General features: G+C 44.1%; 1 protein-coding gene across 1 annotated transcript in view; it reads left to right on the top strand.

The window, feature by feature from the left end:
* Positions 1-18,663, top strand: part of astn2 (astrotactin 2) — a gene marked incomplete at both ends in the record, with an annotated part of 347,495 nt that overhangs the window by 217,082 nt on the left and 111,750 nt on the right. Inside the window, one exon of the mRNA XM_080017621.1 lies at positions 5,329-5,479. Coding sequence (XP_079873747.1) covers positions 5,329-5,479 — 151 coding nt within the window. The remainder of the gene's footprint in view (positions 1-5,328; positions 5,480-18,663) is intronic.

Raw genomic sequence — 18,663 nt, 5'->3', positions numbered from 1 at the left:
TGAGTTTGGGTTCAGGAGGATTGACATTCCAGTTCCTGCTCCTGGTTGGCTGACGAGCCTGCGCGCCGATCATCTCTGGAAGACAGACAGACATTAAGGAAGCTGTGCGGGTCGCACACCTCAGGGACTCTGAGGTGGGTGGGGCACTGCACGCACATGCTGCATATACCCCATCCCAGGTGTCGCTGTGAATGATTACTTCATCTAGTTAGGCTTGGCATATGCTACATGCAGACGCAGGATATGGTCCATAAGTCTCTGAGCGGTGGCTGGGGCAATGAACAACCTGGCCAGAAGTGTGCAGAAGTGGTACAACCCGAATGGAGTGGAGAACCCAGATTTTTCCTTGGACTCCTGAGACAAGGGAATCTACCAGTAGCACTTGGTTAAATCCACCTTTGTGGAAAAAAATTAGCCTTACCTAACCGGTCAAGAAGTTCACCGACCCGGGTCATCTGGTAGGGGTCGTACTTTGAGACTCTGTTCACCCTTCAGTAGTAGTAGTAGTCTACGCAGAACCGGACTGACCCATCAGGCTTAGATGGGGCTAGACCAGTCACTCATGGACTCCTCTATCACCCCGTGTCCAGCATGGCCTCTCATTCTGCCTGCACGATCTTCCATTTATTTTCGGGCAGGCAATACGGCCAAGAGTGTACCTTCACCCTCGGGATAGTTTCCACATGGTGGTGTATGAGTGACGTGAGGTCTGGCAGGGAGGCAAAAACATCAGAGAAGGGACGCTGAAGTGCGGCCACGTCCGCCCTCTGGACGGAGAGAGATGCTTACTAAACAGGGCCACGGTATGATCAGCCACTTTTGGAACCTCCAGCCCCAACTCATCCCGCTCAATGACCGGTGGGGCCAGAGCCACGGAAGTCCCCTACTTCCATTATTTTAAGAGGTTCAGGTGATACATCTGTGTCATCCCCTGCCTGTCAGAGAGTTCATCTTCATAATAATAGACCTCTCCAATCCATCGTATGACAACAAAAGGCCCTTGCCACTTCGCAAGCAATTTAGAGCTGGACTTAGGGAGCAACACTAACACCTTGTCTTCCGGTGTGACTTGTCTGAGCCGAGCCACCCTGTTGTAAAAGAGGCACTGACGTTCCTGAGCCCGGAGCAAATTCTCCCGTGTTAACAGCGGAATCAGAGCGTGTAACTTTGCTCCCAGCTCCATAACATACTGTTATGGACCGCAAACAACAGGGGGTCCCAACCACTTTTCCCAATTACAGCTATCGTTGTGAACGAACTTCCGAATCGTGATTTGTCAGCGTTTTATTAAAGTGCTCTACCAGACCGTCGGTCTGGGGATGGTCAACGCTGGTGGTTAACTCATAAAGTACTCAAAGTGTTTGTGGTTAAATGTAGTGCCCTGGTCAGTCTGGATTACCTTTCAGAATCCTAACTTTGGAGATGACCTGAAACAGTGCCTGCGCCACACTTTTAGCCATAATACTGCGCAATGGCACTGACTTGGGGTACCGGGTTGCATAATTCACTAGGATTTACACAAGCAATACCCACGGGCACCGCGGTCTAACGGCCCGATGAGGTCCATACCGAGTCTTTCGAACGGGACCTCGACTAGGGGGAAGGGGCCTCAACCGCACTCTTGGCCAAGCAGGAGGGTTGACTAACTGGCACTCAGGACACATGGCGCACCATTTACGCACATCTGCCCAACAACTGGGTTATTTCCTCTCCTGTCTGAGTGTCACGGTTCACTCAATATAACCTGTCCCTAATCACCAAAAAATATGGGTGAGAGAGCGCAGCGTTTGGGCGCATCAATACGGCATTGATTTTAACTGTCCTTTCAAAGGCCCCATGCAGGGTGTCGTCCCACAACTGCTCCAGCAGAAAATGAGGATGAGGAACGTCAAGGGAACCGGGGACGATCCCACTTGGGATTCCATCACCCCCGCCAAGAACCCCTCCGCGTACCGTGCGTCATGCACCACTCACATCTCCCTACCAACAGTGAGCGCACTTCCCTAGCCCCTAGCTGACGGTGGACAGAGAGGGGACAGCATGGGATGGGGAGACTGTCCGGTGGCACCACAGGACCCGGCTGGTTGACATCCGTCCTCCTCCGGGCCAGTGAGAGGGGGATCATGCGGGAAAGAAAAGGGGCGTCTCTCAACACCCCTGGGTGACCCCAATCCTTGCGTCGGATTGGTGTGGTCCTCTGGCCGGCGGGCCAGTAGTCGGCGGATCAGCTCCGGGGGGCTTTTACTCGGCACCCTGCCATCGGCACTTGGTGGAGTCTCTGCCCACAGATAGGGGTTTAGGGTGGGAGACAGAGTCTTTCTTGCCGTGGGTTGCCGACATGCCGAGAGTTTTATTACACAAACAGGTACAGCACCGGCCGCTCTGTTGCCTCCACCTCCTGGGACAAGACCTCGCCCAGCCCTCTGTCCGGCAAGTCTGTCTGCAGACAGAAAGGAGAGAGAGAGAGAGAGAGAGAGAGAAGTCAGGGTTAAACAGCACTGGCTTTCCACAGATAGCTGACTTTACCCTGGCAAACGCCTGTTGGCACTCCTCTGACCACTGGACCGGATCTGGAGCACCCTTTTGAGTTAAGGGGCTGGTTAGCGGCGAAAAGTCGGTGTGGCAGATTTGCCACCACACGCCATCCAAGTGGCGGTTTCAGGGCCCTCCGGCAGAGAGACACAGACGACAGGGGGTTGTTAACACCAGTTTATTATAGAGAGAAGGCTAGGTGGAATTAGCCAGGAGCAGATGGAAAATGTCGTGACACAGGGCTGCCATCCTAAGTGTGTGTGTGTGTGTGTGTGTGTGTGTGTGTGTGTGGATGGGGCTTTCAAACCTGCCGCTCGTAAGCCCAACCAACGAGCATCAGGTGTGGCTGCTCCAGCCATCCCATCCACCACAGTCAGGTACAAACCTCCTATAAAAGCCGACCAACCCCAGCCCTAAATAATGAGTTCAAGCGCAGCTGGAATGACGTTCCAGTCTGCCTCCGGCTCGGCGGACGACACCCTCTGCAAAACAGACAAACATTAAGAAAGCTCCCTTCCCCTCCCTGCTGATTTGGCTGACTCAGGGCAGCTGTGCGGTCGCTGAAAAGTAAGCCATGCTGCTGCCTGCAGCCACAGCTTAACCACACCCCTTGGTCCGCCACGGATACATTATACATAAACAGATACATTATACAGTACATAGATAATCTATAGATACATATTACATAAATATATACAGGATGAATAGACAGATAGAATGTGGATGGATGGACGGACATATTTTCAACATGTTATCTCTTGAGCTGAAAAAATCTGTTTTGATTTTTCTGTTTTAATTCATATATATAGTCTTCTTTACAGATCTTCATTGATCCGTATATATGTTTTTCTTAACAACAATTATTGTGGGTTTTTTTTCAGCATTTACGTTATCTGGGTTTTTTTGTTGTTAACATTATACTTTACATTTTCTGTTTTCCATTTTCTTTGGCAGTGTAAATGTATGTGTCCCGTGCCAATAAAGGCCTTTGAATTGAACTGTAATAGACTGGATATACAGACTGTAAACCTGCTGCACTGCAGCTATAATGGCAACATCACTTTTGTCAAACCAGAGCATTTAAACTGAGTTATGCGAACCTTACATTATTCAACTTGATCAATTGAATTGCATACATAGATGGATGGATAGTTGGATGGATGGATGAGTGGTGAAAACCTTATTTTGTTAACCTTGATCAATTGAGCTGCAGCGAGTTTCCATTCAGATCTCTTCAATACACATAGACAAAAAAAACAACCTTTGCCCATTCCCCCGGACATAAATCACTTAAAAGCGCTCGCGTTATGCAGTCTTTTTATTTTATTTTATTTTTTAACTCCTCCACTCCTCTCTTCTCCAAACAATTTCTATTGCTTTTTTATCCCCTTTTCCGTCGCAATACCGTGACAAATGGATGTAAACGTAAAGCGCTGCAAGGGTTGGAACTGGATTGAAGCTGTGCCGGTGACCTTTGACCCTGTGAGCCTCGTGGCTTCCTGGAGCGATGGACCCAGCGGGGGTTGGCATCAATAATTCACACTTTGCATTAATTACACTCTGAGCATAGTGCACTCCTCAGGCAGGGCTCATTCATTCATCTACCTCTTTCTCTATCCCTCTTTATTATGTCTGGCCTGTCTAACTATCCGTTTACATTGCCAAAGCAAATGGAAAACCCAAAAAATTAAAACTATAACAAAAAAATACAACTGAAAAATGTAATTGTTGCTTTGCAAATAAACTATAATAAAAATAGAACATTTGAAAAATTACTGTTAAAGAAGTAATTCTATCCTGACATGGCTGTGATGGTGCATGTGTTTATATGTTATCTATCTTATGTTGATAACTCACTTTTCTCGCTGCTTCTTTCTTTTGGAGGTGAAAATATGTGCCGTACATTTGCATGTATGAGGAACTTCTGGTGAGGTTCAATGCACTCTAAAGTAAAATATATATATCATCATAAAAAGCTTAACAGTGCAAAAAAAAAGGAGAATGAAAATAAAATAGGATAAAAAAAATATAATAATTAAAATTCAATGTCAGATATATACAAATAGCCAAAGATACAAAACCGAAAAAATATGATGTACAAATATAATATTTGTGACACTCCGTTTGTGACCGTTATGGTATTTAGGTAGAACTTTATTATGTGAGAACCACGCAAATAAGGAGCAACCGGTTATTTCCCTTGTATGCCACTAATGTAGTTTAGAGTTATGAACGGCAGAGGCAACGTTAGAGTGAATTAAAAAATGAATTAAAAAAAAACAAACAAAAACGTAATTGCTCATCTGAATGGGCTGAGGCTTTATTCATCATGTTTTATTACCCTCCTAATTACCCCGGATTTTGAGAGGGAGGGAGGGAGGGAGGGAGAGAGAGAGAGAGAGAGAGAGAGGAACTGTGGTGTGTTTGTGGGTGGGGAACTACAATAAAACGACATTGCAATATTCAGCCAATATAAAATTTAACGTCCCCAATAAGAAGTGGCTTGGTCGCCTGCTTCATCCGCCGTCTTCATCTGTCACTGACTGCTGTCAATGATTTTTCCGGAACATAAGGTGACAATTTGAGAACCTGTTGGTGAGGTACGTCACAGGACACTGCCTACAGCTCCATACAAATAACCGTTTAAATGCAGCACCGTTGACGCACCACCACACACTTTGAATGGCTCAGGTATTTCACATGACGCGCGAGTGAGACAGGATGGCTGCAAGGCGACTGCCGTCGACATGTCATGGGATGTATCTCAACTCCGCCCAACCCTTTCCTCCGTCACAGGGACGAGGCCATGCTGTCCACTTACTTTGAGACGGTGGACGACCTGCTGGCGTCGTTCGGACCGGCCCGGGACTGCTCCAAGGACAACGGAGGCTGCAAGAAGAACTTCAAGTGTGTGACCGACCGGCGGCTGGACTCATCTGGTTGCATGGTACGTGCAAATTTGTTACTGCTTGTGTTTGTGTGTGTGTGTGTGTGTGTGTGTGTGTGTATATATATATATATATATTGGGGCGGGCCAGTCACATTATAGTCCAAATCGGATTCATACCCGTAAAATGCACCCCAACAGTTGTGATCGGATTGGTTGGAATCAGAAAAAACAGAAGTTGCCGAAAAAAGGCAGTAAAAGGAGCTTCTCACTTTTATTGTGAAAGAAAAACGGGAGCGAATGTGCGGCCATTCTGTGTGGCTGGTACTGTAGCCCCCCGTTAGCTTGATGGCGCTATGGGGAACGTTGCTGTTGAAACATGTTTCTGTGAAAATCATGATGTTGCAGTCCATAATCCTTCTGTGAGTGGTGATCCTCAGTGGCAGAACGTCCATTATGTTCGCCAGAGACCGGACATTGGCAAGGAAAACGCTGGGTAGATAGCTGGTAGGAGTTTGCTTTTGCCTAACCCTTAGCCCTCCTCTCTCCTTTGTTTACTGCCTTAAGGCCACCTGCGAGTTGGTACCCTCTGGTGTCTTGGCAATCTGTAGAATGAGCCTGAGATCGCCGAAAAAGTTGTATATTGCAAAATCCAATGTCCAAAAGTTCCTGTCGGCTGTACGATGTGTACGCAAGACTGTTCTGAATGAATAGACTCGAATGAAATATACAGATAACTACTAATTTACAGAATCTGGAGCGACGCTGAGCCTCGCGTTGTACACACGCCGGCATCTTCCACGGAGCTGAGGGGAGGGATCGCATGTGCAGGTGTCCTATCACGTGAGCGGGGTCAGATCACGTGACATATTTGACCGACAGCAGATACACCCAATGAAACCAAACGATAAGAAAATGAGATTTCTCCAATGCGGATACAAACTCAAAATGATCGAATGCCAATCGTAACCGCACAAAACACAATATCAGTGACGGATAGTCATTTCATCCGATCAGTCGGCCCACCCCTAATAATAATAATAATAATAATTAAAGTAATAATAAATAATCACAAAGAATGCTGAGTGCATGTGACTCGTTGTGACATAATACCTCAATTGTAACACAGAAATAACTGGATAGAAAGACTGCTTTCCCCTCCACTTTCAACTGAACAGCCTCTGCCGGTGTAATCCAACGAGGCGTTCTGTGACATTTCCAAACAATCAATATCACTTGCGATGTGCTCAGACAACGGTAAATAATTACTATGTTTGCTTCCGTCCCCGCTGCCCGTCTTTTATGTTCACTTTGATTTCCGTTTTCTGTCCCTGACATTGTTTTGTTTAGCCCCTGATTGGCTTGAGATCGCCGAGTGGTAGGAAAGGTCAGGAAACAATTATAGGGGACTCGGATTTTAAGATCAGGGCTATAGAAGATATGTCCACACACAAACAAACAAAGAGCTCATACGATTCACGGCTGTAGTATTTTTCCACCTGGTCGACAATACTTCAAATTAATATGTATAGTATATATATATTGGGTTTTTTTGTTTGTTTGTTTTTAGATACACATCATGACCACCACTTCTATTTAAACTGTCCAATGTTTGATTTCGGCTCAGATCAGTGGATGCGAGTGCTCGGCAGACTCACGTCTGGCATATTTACAAGTACGGATAGAGGGGTGGATAGAGAGGAAACGCCCTGTGCCAGGCGTCTGACAGCAGTTTGTGGCAGCCGTCGCTCTTAAAAACCAATTACATTGATGAGGCACCTTGAATTCTGGCGGCTGGATGGACGGCCGGATCATTAGGGGGAGGGGACGGAGCTGTAATCTGCCTTTCCTTTTGGCCGTTTGTCACGAACAACCCGAAAGAGAAACATTGTTACCGCAGCTTACTTTGTTTCATTGTTTGTTTGTATTTTATTTCACGTCTTTGCGAGTGCAATCTTTTATTTCGCTTTTCCAACGGTGCTCCTGCTGTTGAATGAACCGTCCCGTGAGAGATTGCATTTGGTCGGCAACATGTTGCCCTTGTGCAGAGTGTTCATTTTGAAACTCAATGTTCCCTTCCTAACAGTATTTTGTGCAGTGGATGAACTGGGCTTTCCACTGGCCTTGGGCATGAAATCATGTGAACATTAAACCTACTGCAGTGTTTCCCAACTTTTTTTTTTTCAATGGAAATAATCCCACGGCAAACCACTATCCTGTTGACCTCTAAAAACCAACTAATAACCACTAGAACTGGGCTTATGACTATGGCCTACTAATAGGTAGTGACGCAAGACTTGCAAACGATACATTACTGAACAAATATTTTAAAGGAGTCTGGAGTCTGGAGACACTCGCTTGCCCAAAAGATTGGGCAAGCGAGTGAAGCGAGGGAGTGAATTTCGGACTCAAACTGAAAATCCCTCCCAGTTACCAAATTCAAGTCCAAGGGAAAAAGAAGGCCCATAATTGATATTGTGTGTGACGGATCGACATGATCAGAAACCTTTTACCAAATCTCAAAAATTGAGAGTCCAACCTCACAGAGCAGAGCATCACACTGCCTCCGCCGGTTTTCCTTCTTTCCATCGTGCATCCTGGTGCCATCTCTTCCCAAGGTAAAAGACAACACGCACCCGCCCGTCAACATGATGTAAAAGAAAATGTGATTCATCAGAACAGGCCACCTTCCTCCACTTCCATTGCTCAATGGTCCAGTTCTGATGCTCACGTGCTCATTGTAGGCGTTTTCAGCAGTGGACGGGGGTCAGCATGGGCACTCTGAGCAGTCTGCAGCTACGCTCTCCCATACGCAGCAAGCTGTGATGCACTGTGTGTTCTGACACCTTTCTATATGAGCAGCATTAACTTTTTTTTTTCTCGCAATTTGTGCAACAGTAGCTCTTCTGTGGGATCGGACCAGACGGACTAGACTTTGCTCCCCACGCGCATCAATGAGCCTTGGGGGCCCTATCACCCTGTCGCCGGTTCACCGGTTGTCCTTCCTTGGACCAATTGTGGTAGCTACTAACCACTGCGTACTGGGAACACCCCACAAGACCTGTCGTTTTGGAGATGCTCTGACCCAGCCATCACAATTTGGTCCTTGTCAAAGTGGCTCAGGTCCTTACGCTTGTCCATTTTTCCTGCTTCCAACGCATCAACTTCAAGAACTGACTGTTCACTTGTTGCCTCATATATCCCACCCCTTGACAGGTGCCATTGGTATGAGATGATCCATGTTATCCACCTCACCTGTCAGTGGTTTTAATGACGTGGCTGATCGGTACAACCATGCATTTTTGATATTGCAGCACACGAGCTAATTTCCCTTCACACTACTGTTTGGGATGGAATGAATGGAATGGATTTGTTATAGAATAATATAAGCAGAAAATAACAAATCTATAAACTGCCCCACTCCAGGTTGAAAGGCGTCGTTACAATGATGAATATTTAATTATAACCCCACGTAAAGCAGAACATATACACTAAACAATTCACATAATCTGGCTTGGGGATGTTTTATCGTGGCCAGAGCAAGAAATTGCAGATACAGTGATCAGTCTTTGTTTCTTAATAAAATCAGTTCCATGATTCATATTTTATTTAAAACAGAAGAGTGTGAGTTCACGTGGATTGCTGTGCGTCGATCATTTGAATGCAAGGTCAGAGGTCGCCCACATCGCAGGAAATTTGAATTCTCAGGTTAGTCACCCCTGACCAATTAAAAATTTGCATGTTTCTGGGGTGTGTGTGTGTGTGTGCGTGTGTGTGTGTGTGTGTGTGTGTGTGTGTGTGTGTGTGTGTGTGTGATTTTGTTTTTAAAATATTCATGTCTTGTATTTTAATTATACAAAAGTATGAATATTTTTGCCAACTCAAGCAACTGTGATTTTTACCATTTCCTCCAAATTCTAATAAGGCAGAGAGATGATAAAAATACAGATACAAATGAACTTTATTTAAATTATATATACATATATACAGTTGTACTGTATATTCTTACATCCAGTTAGCATAATTTGTATTATATATGCAAACGGGCGCATTGATGTCCAAAAAACAGACCCTAAACATGTGGTCTTTGGAGGATAAGACTGTTAATAACTCAAACTGTCCAAACATGGCTGGTGTTGGCACTATACTTAAAGGCCCTGTCCATACGTATACAGGTATTTAAAAAAAAAAAAGTGGCCTCCCATTCACACCACAACGGCGTTCCAGGTCGCTGAAAACCAAGCTTTTTCAAAACTCATATTTTTCTGCGTATTGGTGTGGAGCGGTGAAAAGGAGGTTCCTCCAGATGACGACGCCATGACCTCCATTTACACATGCGCAACTGTTGTTCCACACGGAGCATGCGCCAGAAACCTACAAACAACGGCGGACTACTGCTGTGTTTACGTGTGGCTAGTACTGTTAGGTTTAATGTAGGGTATTTTTCCCGCAAATGTCACGTATTCTTTCTAAAAGTAAAAAATCTCGGCGGCGCCACCCTCCCCGTTCCTCCAAACAAAACCAATAAACACAGTGTTTTTATCGTAGATGTATTGATTGTAATTGAAGGTAAACTTGAACCCGGGACAATCCGGGACAAACCAGGACGTCTGGTCACCGTAGCTTGATTTCATGTTTCCAAGTAGCGTTACGTCATCATTACGCCGCCGTGCGGACGTGTATGAATACACGGGGCCAGTAGTTGTCGATCCACCTCTCTGGCTGCGGTTCAAAGTACTGCGTGCTGTGTCGTTGTCTTCTCCGCTCAAGAAGAAGCCCATCCATACGCCTGCTCCCAATGTTCGTCTGCGGTGTTTGACTTCACGTTTCATCGCCCCTGCCGCTGCCCTGGCATGCTTCTGTGAGCGTTTCCAATCGTTTTTTGCGTTCTCTTGTGGAGGGAGATATTTTCAAAAAACACCGTTGGTGTGGAGAGGATTTTTTTTCTTTTAACGGAGGTGGGAAAAAATATGTTTTTATACCCGTATAGGTGTGGATGAGGCCTAAATACTTCTGATATTTTATGTTCACACCATACCGCTTATGGTATGTGTATCATCTCTCTCTCTCTCTCACTTTCTCCCTGTTTGTCTCTCTCTCTCTCTCTCTCACTTTCTCCCTGTCTGTCTCTCTCTCTCTCTCTCTCTCTCTTTATATATATATATATTTATGTATCTGTGTGTATGTATATACAGTAGATATGTTTATTTTATAGAGCACCCCCCATCCTGGGACAAACAGTATATTGAGTGGCCCCCTCAATATATCATTGTGAACATGACAATATAACTGTAAATAATATCATAATATGCATTGAAAGCACTTGTGTTAATTATAGACACAAAACAGTGCCACGCGATGAGCGCGACATCTCCTCTCCGCTCCCCTCCGCCTCCGCCAATTTGTGCCGCTTCTCCAGATTGCCCCGTTTCTCCAAACAAAACAAAACAAGAAAAAGTGTTTTTATTTTAGATCATGTATTTATGTTCCTCAGTTTCCTTATTGAAAGGGAAAAAAGCACCGTGCGATCCGTGCCCCCACCTTGCTACGCCATGTCCTCCACTTCTCAAACCATAGTTACGCCCTCAATGTATACAGTGTGTGTGTGTGTGTGTGTGTGTGTGTGTGTGTGTGTGTGTGTGTGTGTGTGTGTGTGTGTGTGTGTGTGTGTGTGTGTGTGTGTGTGTATACATCTAATGTCTGAGTGATTGAGTTTCTGAAGGACGCTGGAAGAGGAGGACAGCTCTGATGAAATGATCTGCTTTAGGCTTTTTAAGAGGAAACTAATCCTTCTAAGTGTTCACTGGGCGTCCCCAACACGGTGGGTTCTCAACAGCTTTGGATGTGAAACAGCACATGGTTCATGCCACATAAGTTTTCCCTTTATTCAGAGGTGATCCGAAGTGATTCTGGTTGGACACATGCAGACACACATTTACATCCACTTTAGCCACTGATGACATTTCTCATGTGGTCAGTTGCTTGTGAACGGCCACGGGTTAGAAATAATATGGCGCTTGTTAAAATAATATGGCGCCTCTGGTTGGAAACAGTTCTTTGTGACCAGTCCGACGCATGTTGCTTCCGTTACTTTTCCGATTGCTTGCATGTTGCTCATGTTGTGTTGGACAAACATAGTTCTTTGTGATCCATATATCCTTTTGTGACCACTTGCGTAGATTAGACTATATAAGGATCCAGGGAAGAAGGGTCGGGGTTCCAGGCTTTTTCCACTGGCTGGACTCAAGACTTTTCTGAGCTCGGTCGGCTCCTGGAGCCCAGGCTCGTTCCGATCCTCACGAACTGAGCCTGCACCTTTTGATTCTGCCTGACAATAAATTTGACCAACTCCTAAATTTGTGTCACGTCTTCTGATTGACGCTCCAACCCATCAACGAGCACGCGGAGAATCCTCGAAGGTAGTATTTATACTTGAATTGATCAACAGAAGTTTAGTAATTGATTAAAACAGGTTGTAATTGTTATCATACTTTAATTAATCAACAGAAGTTTAGTAATTGATTAAAACAGGTTGTAATTGTTATCATACTTTAATTAATCAACAGAAGTTTAGTAATTGATTAAGACAGGTTTAAGAAAGGTTTCTCTAACAACCTTGAAGACGTGATGATCCTTCGAGGAGGATCTTTTTCTCCAACACACGTTATAGTGGGGAATGTACTTTTTCTTGAATGGTACATGAATCTGGAATATGTCATTGTTTTGCAACTTTGGTCCCTTGACTTTAAACCTTTTCTTGTATGAACTGGGTACTGGAATAACATTTTTAAATTAAATGGCATTAAATGGCATTAAATGGTTTGTCCAGCACTGCAGCAACTCATAATGGGCAGGCTGGAGTGGAAAGCATAAATTATCTCTCGTGAAGGCTTAACTGTATTGTCATCCAATGATGAAAAACGAACAATACAGTATTGTAATAATATGCCTATGTATATCACTATTACACTGTTGCATATGTATATCACTATTACACTGTTCATGCTGTAAATACAGAGTAACAACAGGGGGCAGGCTGGATTATGAACGTTCCACTGAGCTCCCGTTCTACATCTGTCAGACTAAGAACTACTCTGTAAGTACTCAGAACCAACAAGGTATGTGCTGTTCTACCGTTCTGTGTGTGTATAATTACCCAGTAAAAACAAATGATCACGGTAAACGCGGTCAAACATCACAGAACCTATTTCTGATCTGATGTCACAATAAGGGACCCAAGGTGGTTGGGTTCGTTAAACTTTCATGCCACAAACTGACACCATGCAACATGCATTATGCAACTACATATGAGCAGACAATGAGAAAACGTTATTGAACAGGATTAATTTGAATGTTTTATTTATAACCTTTATAAAATATTTGTACTCAACTAACTGCTAACTTATCATCTTAACTAAGGAAACAAGGCTCTACAAGTTTACAATCAAACAAAAATGGCAATCAAATGGCAATCAAAATAAAAATGCGGTTATATTATGATTAATTATAGTAAAAATAAAAAAAACATCAAGAACAAAACAGGAAACTATGAAAAAGGGCCTTTATTTTGCACATTCATGCCGAAAAAAACTCAGGTTTCCACGACCTTGGTTTGACTATCCACAGTCCATATTAAACTGTGAGTAATAAATGAAGTACAGATGTTTCTGAATTCAGAAGCCATGATTGCTGAGGCTTTGATCCGCCTGACGGCATTCAGAGAGGCGCTGAGATTGTTTTTGCAGAAAAATCCTCTAGCTGCGGTGCGCACCAACCGCCATGTGGTACATTTGAGCAGTCCAGACAGGACCGGCATCGTAAAGCCCCTTTCCCACTTGCACTGAAGGCCGTTAATCTACTGGCATTGTATTGGCGTCATGTGGGAAAAGGAGCCGTCCGTAAGTTTCCCCACTCTGGTTCCTAGTATAAATTCCAGGAAAATGCCGATACGGCTGTGAATCGAAGTGTGTGGTAATGGAAGCAGTAACATTGCCGTAAAATGGGGGTGGAGCCGAATCCAAATAAAGCACAAATATTACGTGTTTACGGATATTTATTTTGTACAAATATTTTTACAATTATTTGTTTTCAGGAAGAAAAGCTAACATTCAGAAATAAGGCGAGTCCGATCCGAAACCGTGGGCTCGGCTGCAAAGACGAGGAACTGAAACACGTCCGGTCCCTAAGGAGACAGGTCTTCAAAGTCTTCAATTCTTTTATTTTTCTTCGAAAACAAAACGCCACTCGAGACCCTCACAGACCCTGCACCGCCGTGGGACACACACTTGCTGCACCACAGCCAGGAGCCGGAGGGAGCGTGCGGACAGGGAGAGAGGGAACAGGTGGAGAACGTTCCTTCTCCGGAGGAAGAGCGTGTAGGACTTGGTTGAAAATGATCACGCTGATATAATAACCTTGCGTTGGGGTTATTGTGTCCGGGTGAGCGGAGGGAACCAAGACTGTCGGTAGGGGCCAGGAGATGGGGAGCGAAGCGCTGGTCTCAAAACCAAACTGAATCTGTTGCCTAGTCTGGGCGAGCATTACGTACTTTATCCGTAACAGTCATCACGTGGGAACAGACTCCATACGGAACTTTTCCGTAAAGGAGGCCAATGTGGGAATCACTACCCACTGCCTCTGCCCGATATGTTTTATCCAGCAATGTTACGGATTCCATGTAGGAAAGGAGCTTAATTCAGGGCCAGCAGTCCAGTTTTTGATGTAATTTCATCGAAATTAATACTTTTTAAGGGACGACAAAGGTTTCTTTCACAATACAATAATGATACAGTGGTGCCAAGTGTCGATAGTATAACTATTGATACGTTTATTTTTAAGCGCCGCTCAGACAGACCGAGCTGCCGCCGGAGCTGCAGCGTCCCGGCACACCTCACGACTCCACACGAGAGTTTCCACTGAGCGGCGAATCGGTGACAAAACCAGGTTAGAGGGACAGTAATACAGTTAACATGAATATCGTATTCAAAATTTGAATCCAGTCCGGGCTGAGAGGAGTGGAGCAGCGGGGGAGGAGGCCCCGAGCCTCCGGCGCTCTGCGGCGTCATTCTGGTGGGAGATGAAGCCCTGCCCCGGGTGCACACCCGGTACCGACGATATCTTCCGGAAAGCTGGGTTTTAACCCGACCGTTAAATCGAAACTGCTTTCCCACATGTACTGCAACCCCGAAATTATCTGGGCATTACCCGGAGGGGCTGAGTAGTATGTATGAACACAAAAGGCCGAATCAGTTGGACCGGACACATTAAATTGACTTTACCCAGCCAGCACCCTCCTACAAAGCCTGCGTAATGTCCATTTGAGCGGTATGTGTGAACAGAGCAGGTGATTGTCAGGAGAATTCACAGCGAGCGAGTGGGCGTCTCCCTGGTTAATGGCGTCTCTGTCATGCGACTCACGGTGCTCCTGGAGAACAGCGCTGCAGCTTTCTTTCTCCAGTGTGATCTCCGTGCAAGGAGCGTAGCTGCTTCGTACTCCTTTCCGCTTTCCTTTGTATTCCTTTCCCCTCTTTCGTTTATGTTGTGGATACATCTGAATGTGTGGAGTATCAACGCAACAAAAAGTCCCAGCTGCTGTTAAGTCGGTAGCCTCGTACGTCATCTTGGGTGTGCTCTAAACCTCCGCAACGTCAGGCGTCATTGCATCGCGTCCTGCCTCCTGCGCGCTCTACCCAGGCTCCGCCCCTCATCGAAACCAAACAGAGTATTTCCAGGAGGTCTGAATGTGTCCGACATGAACAATCTCCGGTTGTGTGCTACATGTGTGAAAGGGAAAGCTCCAGACAATGTCCAGACGGTAGAACGCTATCAGGTTTTGTCTGGATAAAAATATTTCAAGATTCCTTTGGGTGTATGTTTTTGTTTGCGCTTACAGTAATGGGGCCACGGTTGTGTGATCCTATACGGCCACACCGAGCCCAAACATGTGCAACCAAGAACCCCAGTGACCAAAAGTTTCACTGAGGTGAAAATTCCCATTTTTTTGCCAATGTTCGATCGAACATAATTAAGTATATGTACAAACCTCTGTAGTTGGCGCCCCGAGAGATTATAATTTGAATAAAATGATTGCCGTTTGTGCTTATTTGTGCCATACAAATAATAATATATGCCGCTACGCTTTTTGGATATATTTAACATTATATTTCATGAGCTGTTATGTAACTTTCCACCCCGCCATGGTCCATATTGTTTGACGGGTGACCAAAGGTTCCAATTTGTGCGAGACAAAAAATCTTTTTTTATTTTGTGAAAAATGATTTAATAGAAAAAAACGTATTTTTCTTATTGTTGTGCATGTTCACAAAATCATCTGGTGACACCCAGAAAACATTTGGCCACCCTGTGGGTCAAACCCCACAGTTTTGAGAACCCCTGGTCATGTGTATGAAGTGGGACGAATAACATCCTGTATGGTTGAGGAGAATCACAGTGATTTAAGAAACGTATTGCTATTGTTAAAATATAAATGTAACAACAATTATTTAATTCAATAAACCCTGTAGCCTCGGGTGAGTACGGAGCTGACAGCAGAGCTGTGAGCTGCGGAGCTGTGATGCCCCACGCTCCAGACAGGGACAGAGGGAGGGAGAAGGAATATTCAATGCAATCTCCGGGGATTTTAACCGTTGTCACCCTGACAAAAACACCGGCAATGGCCTCCCAGTTTGTGAAGTGCCCCATTCGGGAGAACAAAATAATATAATATCTGGATAGTCGTCGCAATCGTTGTAGTTGTAATGTATAATAAGAACGTAAAACATTGTATTACTGCTTTTATTATTTTTGGAAAATGGTTTATTTTTATTTATTTATTTATTTGTTTATTATTATAATTACAATTATTTAGGATTGAGGATTCAGTTTGTTTTGCGACCTCACGTGTCTACATCTCCATTCTTGAAAATTTGAAAACAAGAAGCTGTAGCCTACTTTTGATCCAAACACACGCTTCCATTCACAGCCGTACCGCCATTTTCCCAGAAACTATACTAGGCTGAGAGGGGGGAAAATCTACGGAACGGCTTTTATGGAACATGGACGCCGGCTTTCCCACATGACACCAATACAGAACATTGCCGGTGGATTTACGGCCTTTAGTGGAAGTGGAACAGGGGCTTGATAACACGCCACCCGGCACATGTCAGAATTCACGCACTCTAGTGCCACCTCGCGTCTACAAACTACAGACTCATTAATCAGCGGCGATGCAGGGGGGGGGTCTTTTGAAACCAGATTCCTCTGTATAACCAAACAAACAGAAACAATCAAATATTAAAATGTGTAATTGGCGAATGGTGGTCAGGCCGGTAGTTTCTGTCTTTTATAAGATAATTCCAACATCAACAGAAATATTTGAAGCATGAGCGAAAGTGGGGGGAAAAAAAATTGAAATGTTTTATTGCCAATTAAAATTGTATCTGTTTAGTGTGAGAAATAATTGGTTTTAAAAGCAAACGTTGCAAAATAATAATTAAGGGCTGTCCACCTGAAGATCATTTCAATTACAACCAAGCCCTTACGCCTAAATCATAAATAAATTCAGTGCATAACCTTTACAGCGTGGGAAAGCTGACAATCATATTTATGGAAAAAAACAACAACAATGCAAATAAACAACTCCATTTGTTTAAAGGTTAACTATTACTCAGACCAGAAGCCGTTTCCCTCTCACTGGTTTGGAAGATGAGACTTGTACATATCAGTCTTTAGTTTATTATTATTATTATTATTATTATTATTATTATTATTATTATTATTATTATTATTATTATGAGTCCAGCCCGCAGGGAACATACACACACATACACGCAGGCATCCAACAATGTTTTGATTTAATTTGAAACGCCACTTCAAACATCGATTGAATAAAGCTCCCCTGCCTCCCCAAGGCTAATTGAAATGCAGACCCAACAATGGCAAATAAGTTTGATTCAAGCTGTAGGGAGAAGTACCTACACCAGCAGAATGATGATAATAAACCAACATCACCCTTGTGGATCTTTTGTTTTTTCTTCAGATGTCGTTTCTTTGATTTCATCTTTGGTATTAATCTTCACCTTGGCGAAAACAAGTTTTTTGTCTCAGAGGGTTGCATACGTTTCAATGAATGATCTTCAGAAACGATGCAGACGTGCGGAGACGTGGCTTATTGAGCCTGATAAACCAAGGCTGATAAAACTCCCTGTTCTACTCCGCGTCCCCCCTGGGCCCACAGAAGTCGTGTAATTATTTTCTCTCCTCACAGATTTTGGGTTTATATTATTTTAACGCACCCTGTCAAACCGCGAGCCATCTTAAAAAAAACCCCTTGCAAACGATTCGTTTGTTTCGAGCGAATTAATGACTTTCAATTACCATGAGCAAATTTGTCATAATTATTATAAATGTGACTGATTTACACTTTGAATTCTTGCAAAATTGTATTATTTTGACAGAACTAAATGATTCTCGTGAGAAAGAGTTGAAACGACTCTTCCGCCGAATCCTTTAACCGAGTCACTCGCAACGAGCCGCGTCGTCAGAGAGAGACAAACTTTTCACCACTAGTCCTTCTCCACGCCTTGCGGATGACGGCTGGTTTATACTGGTGTTTTGTTTAGTTATGCTTATTACTGGAGGTCCAACTGTATTATCAGACGGCGAATGTATTGTGTGTTCCTTTTTTTAACGACTCTGCATATAGAGTAGAACACCGTGGCCTTGCTTTGAGCACTGCATATATGTGTTTTGGGTTTAATAAGTAACACAGCCGTGAGATTTATTGTCTTGCTGTTCCTTTTCTTAGGCTGTGCAGTTGTCTTGGTATTTGTATCGCCCTTTTTACCAGCCCCCAAACGTAAAAAATAAATAAATAAATAAAAAGCCCTGTGGTAGTGATGGGCATTCCGGCTCTTTTTAGCGAGGCAGATCATTTGGCTCAGCTGAGCAATAAGAGCCGGCTATTCCGGCTCCTGAAAAAATACAGTAAAGAAAAAAATAAATCAGCTCTCGGTCGGGAGAATGTTCCCATCGTTCACTTAAAGAAGCCGGCTCCATGAGCCAACTTGTTTGCGACGTACACATCACTGCCCTGTCGAAATAACTTTTTTTTTTTAATAGTATTTCTCAACTTTAGCAATATGAGAAAAAAATTGCTAAAATGACGGTGTGGTTAATATATTCATTTGCCTTGATGGGTTAAAGTCAATTTGAACATCTGAGGACATCTCTCTCAGAAAATTCTT

Source organism: Zeus faber, assembly GCF_960531495.2.
Source record: "Zeus faber genome assembly, chromosome: 17".
NCBI lineage: Eukaryota > Metazoa > Chordata > Actinopteri > Zeiformes > Zeidae > Zeus > Zeus faber.
Note: the sequence above shows the minus strand (reverse complement) of the source record. Positions and strands in the feature narration are given on the sequence as shown.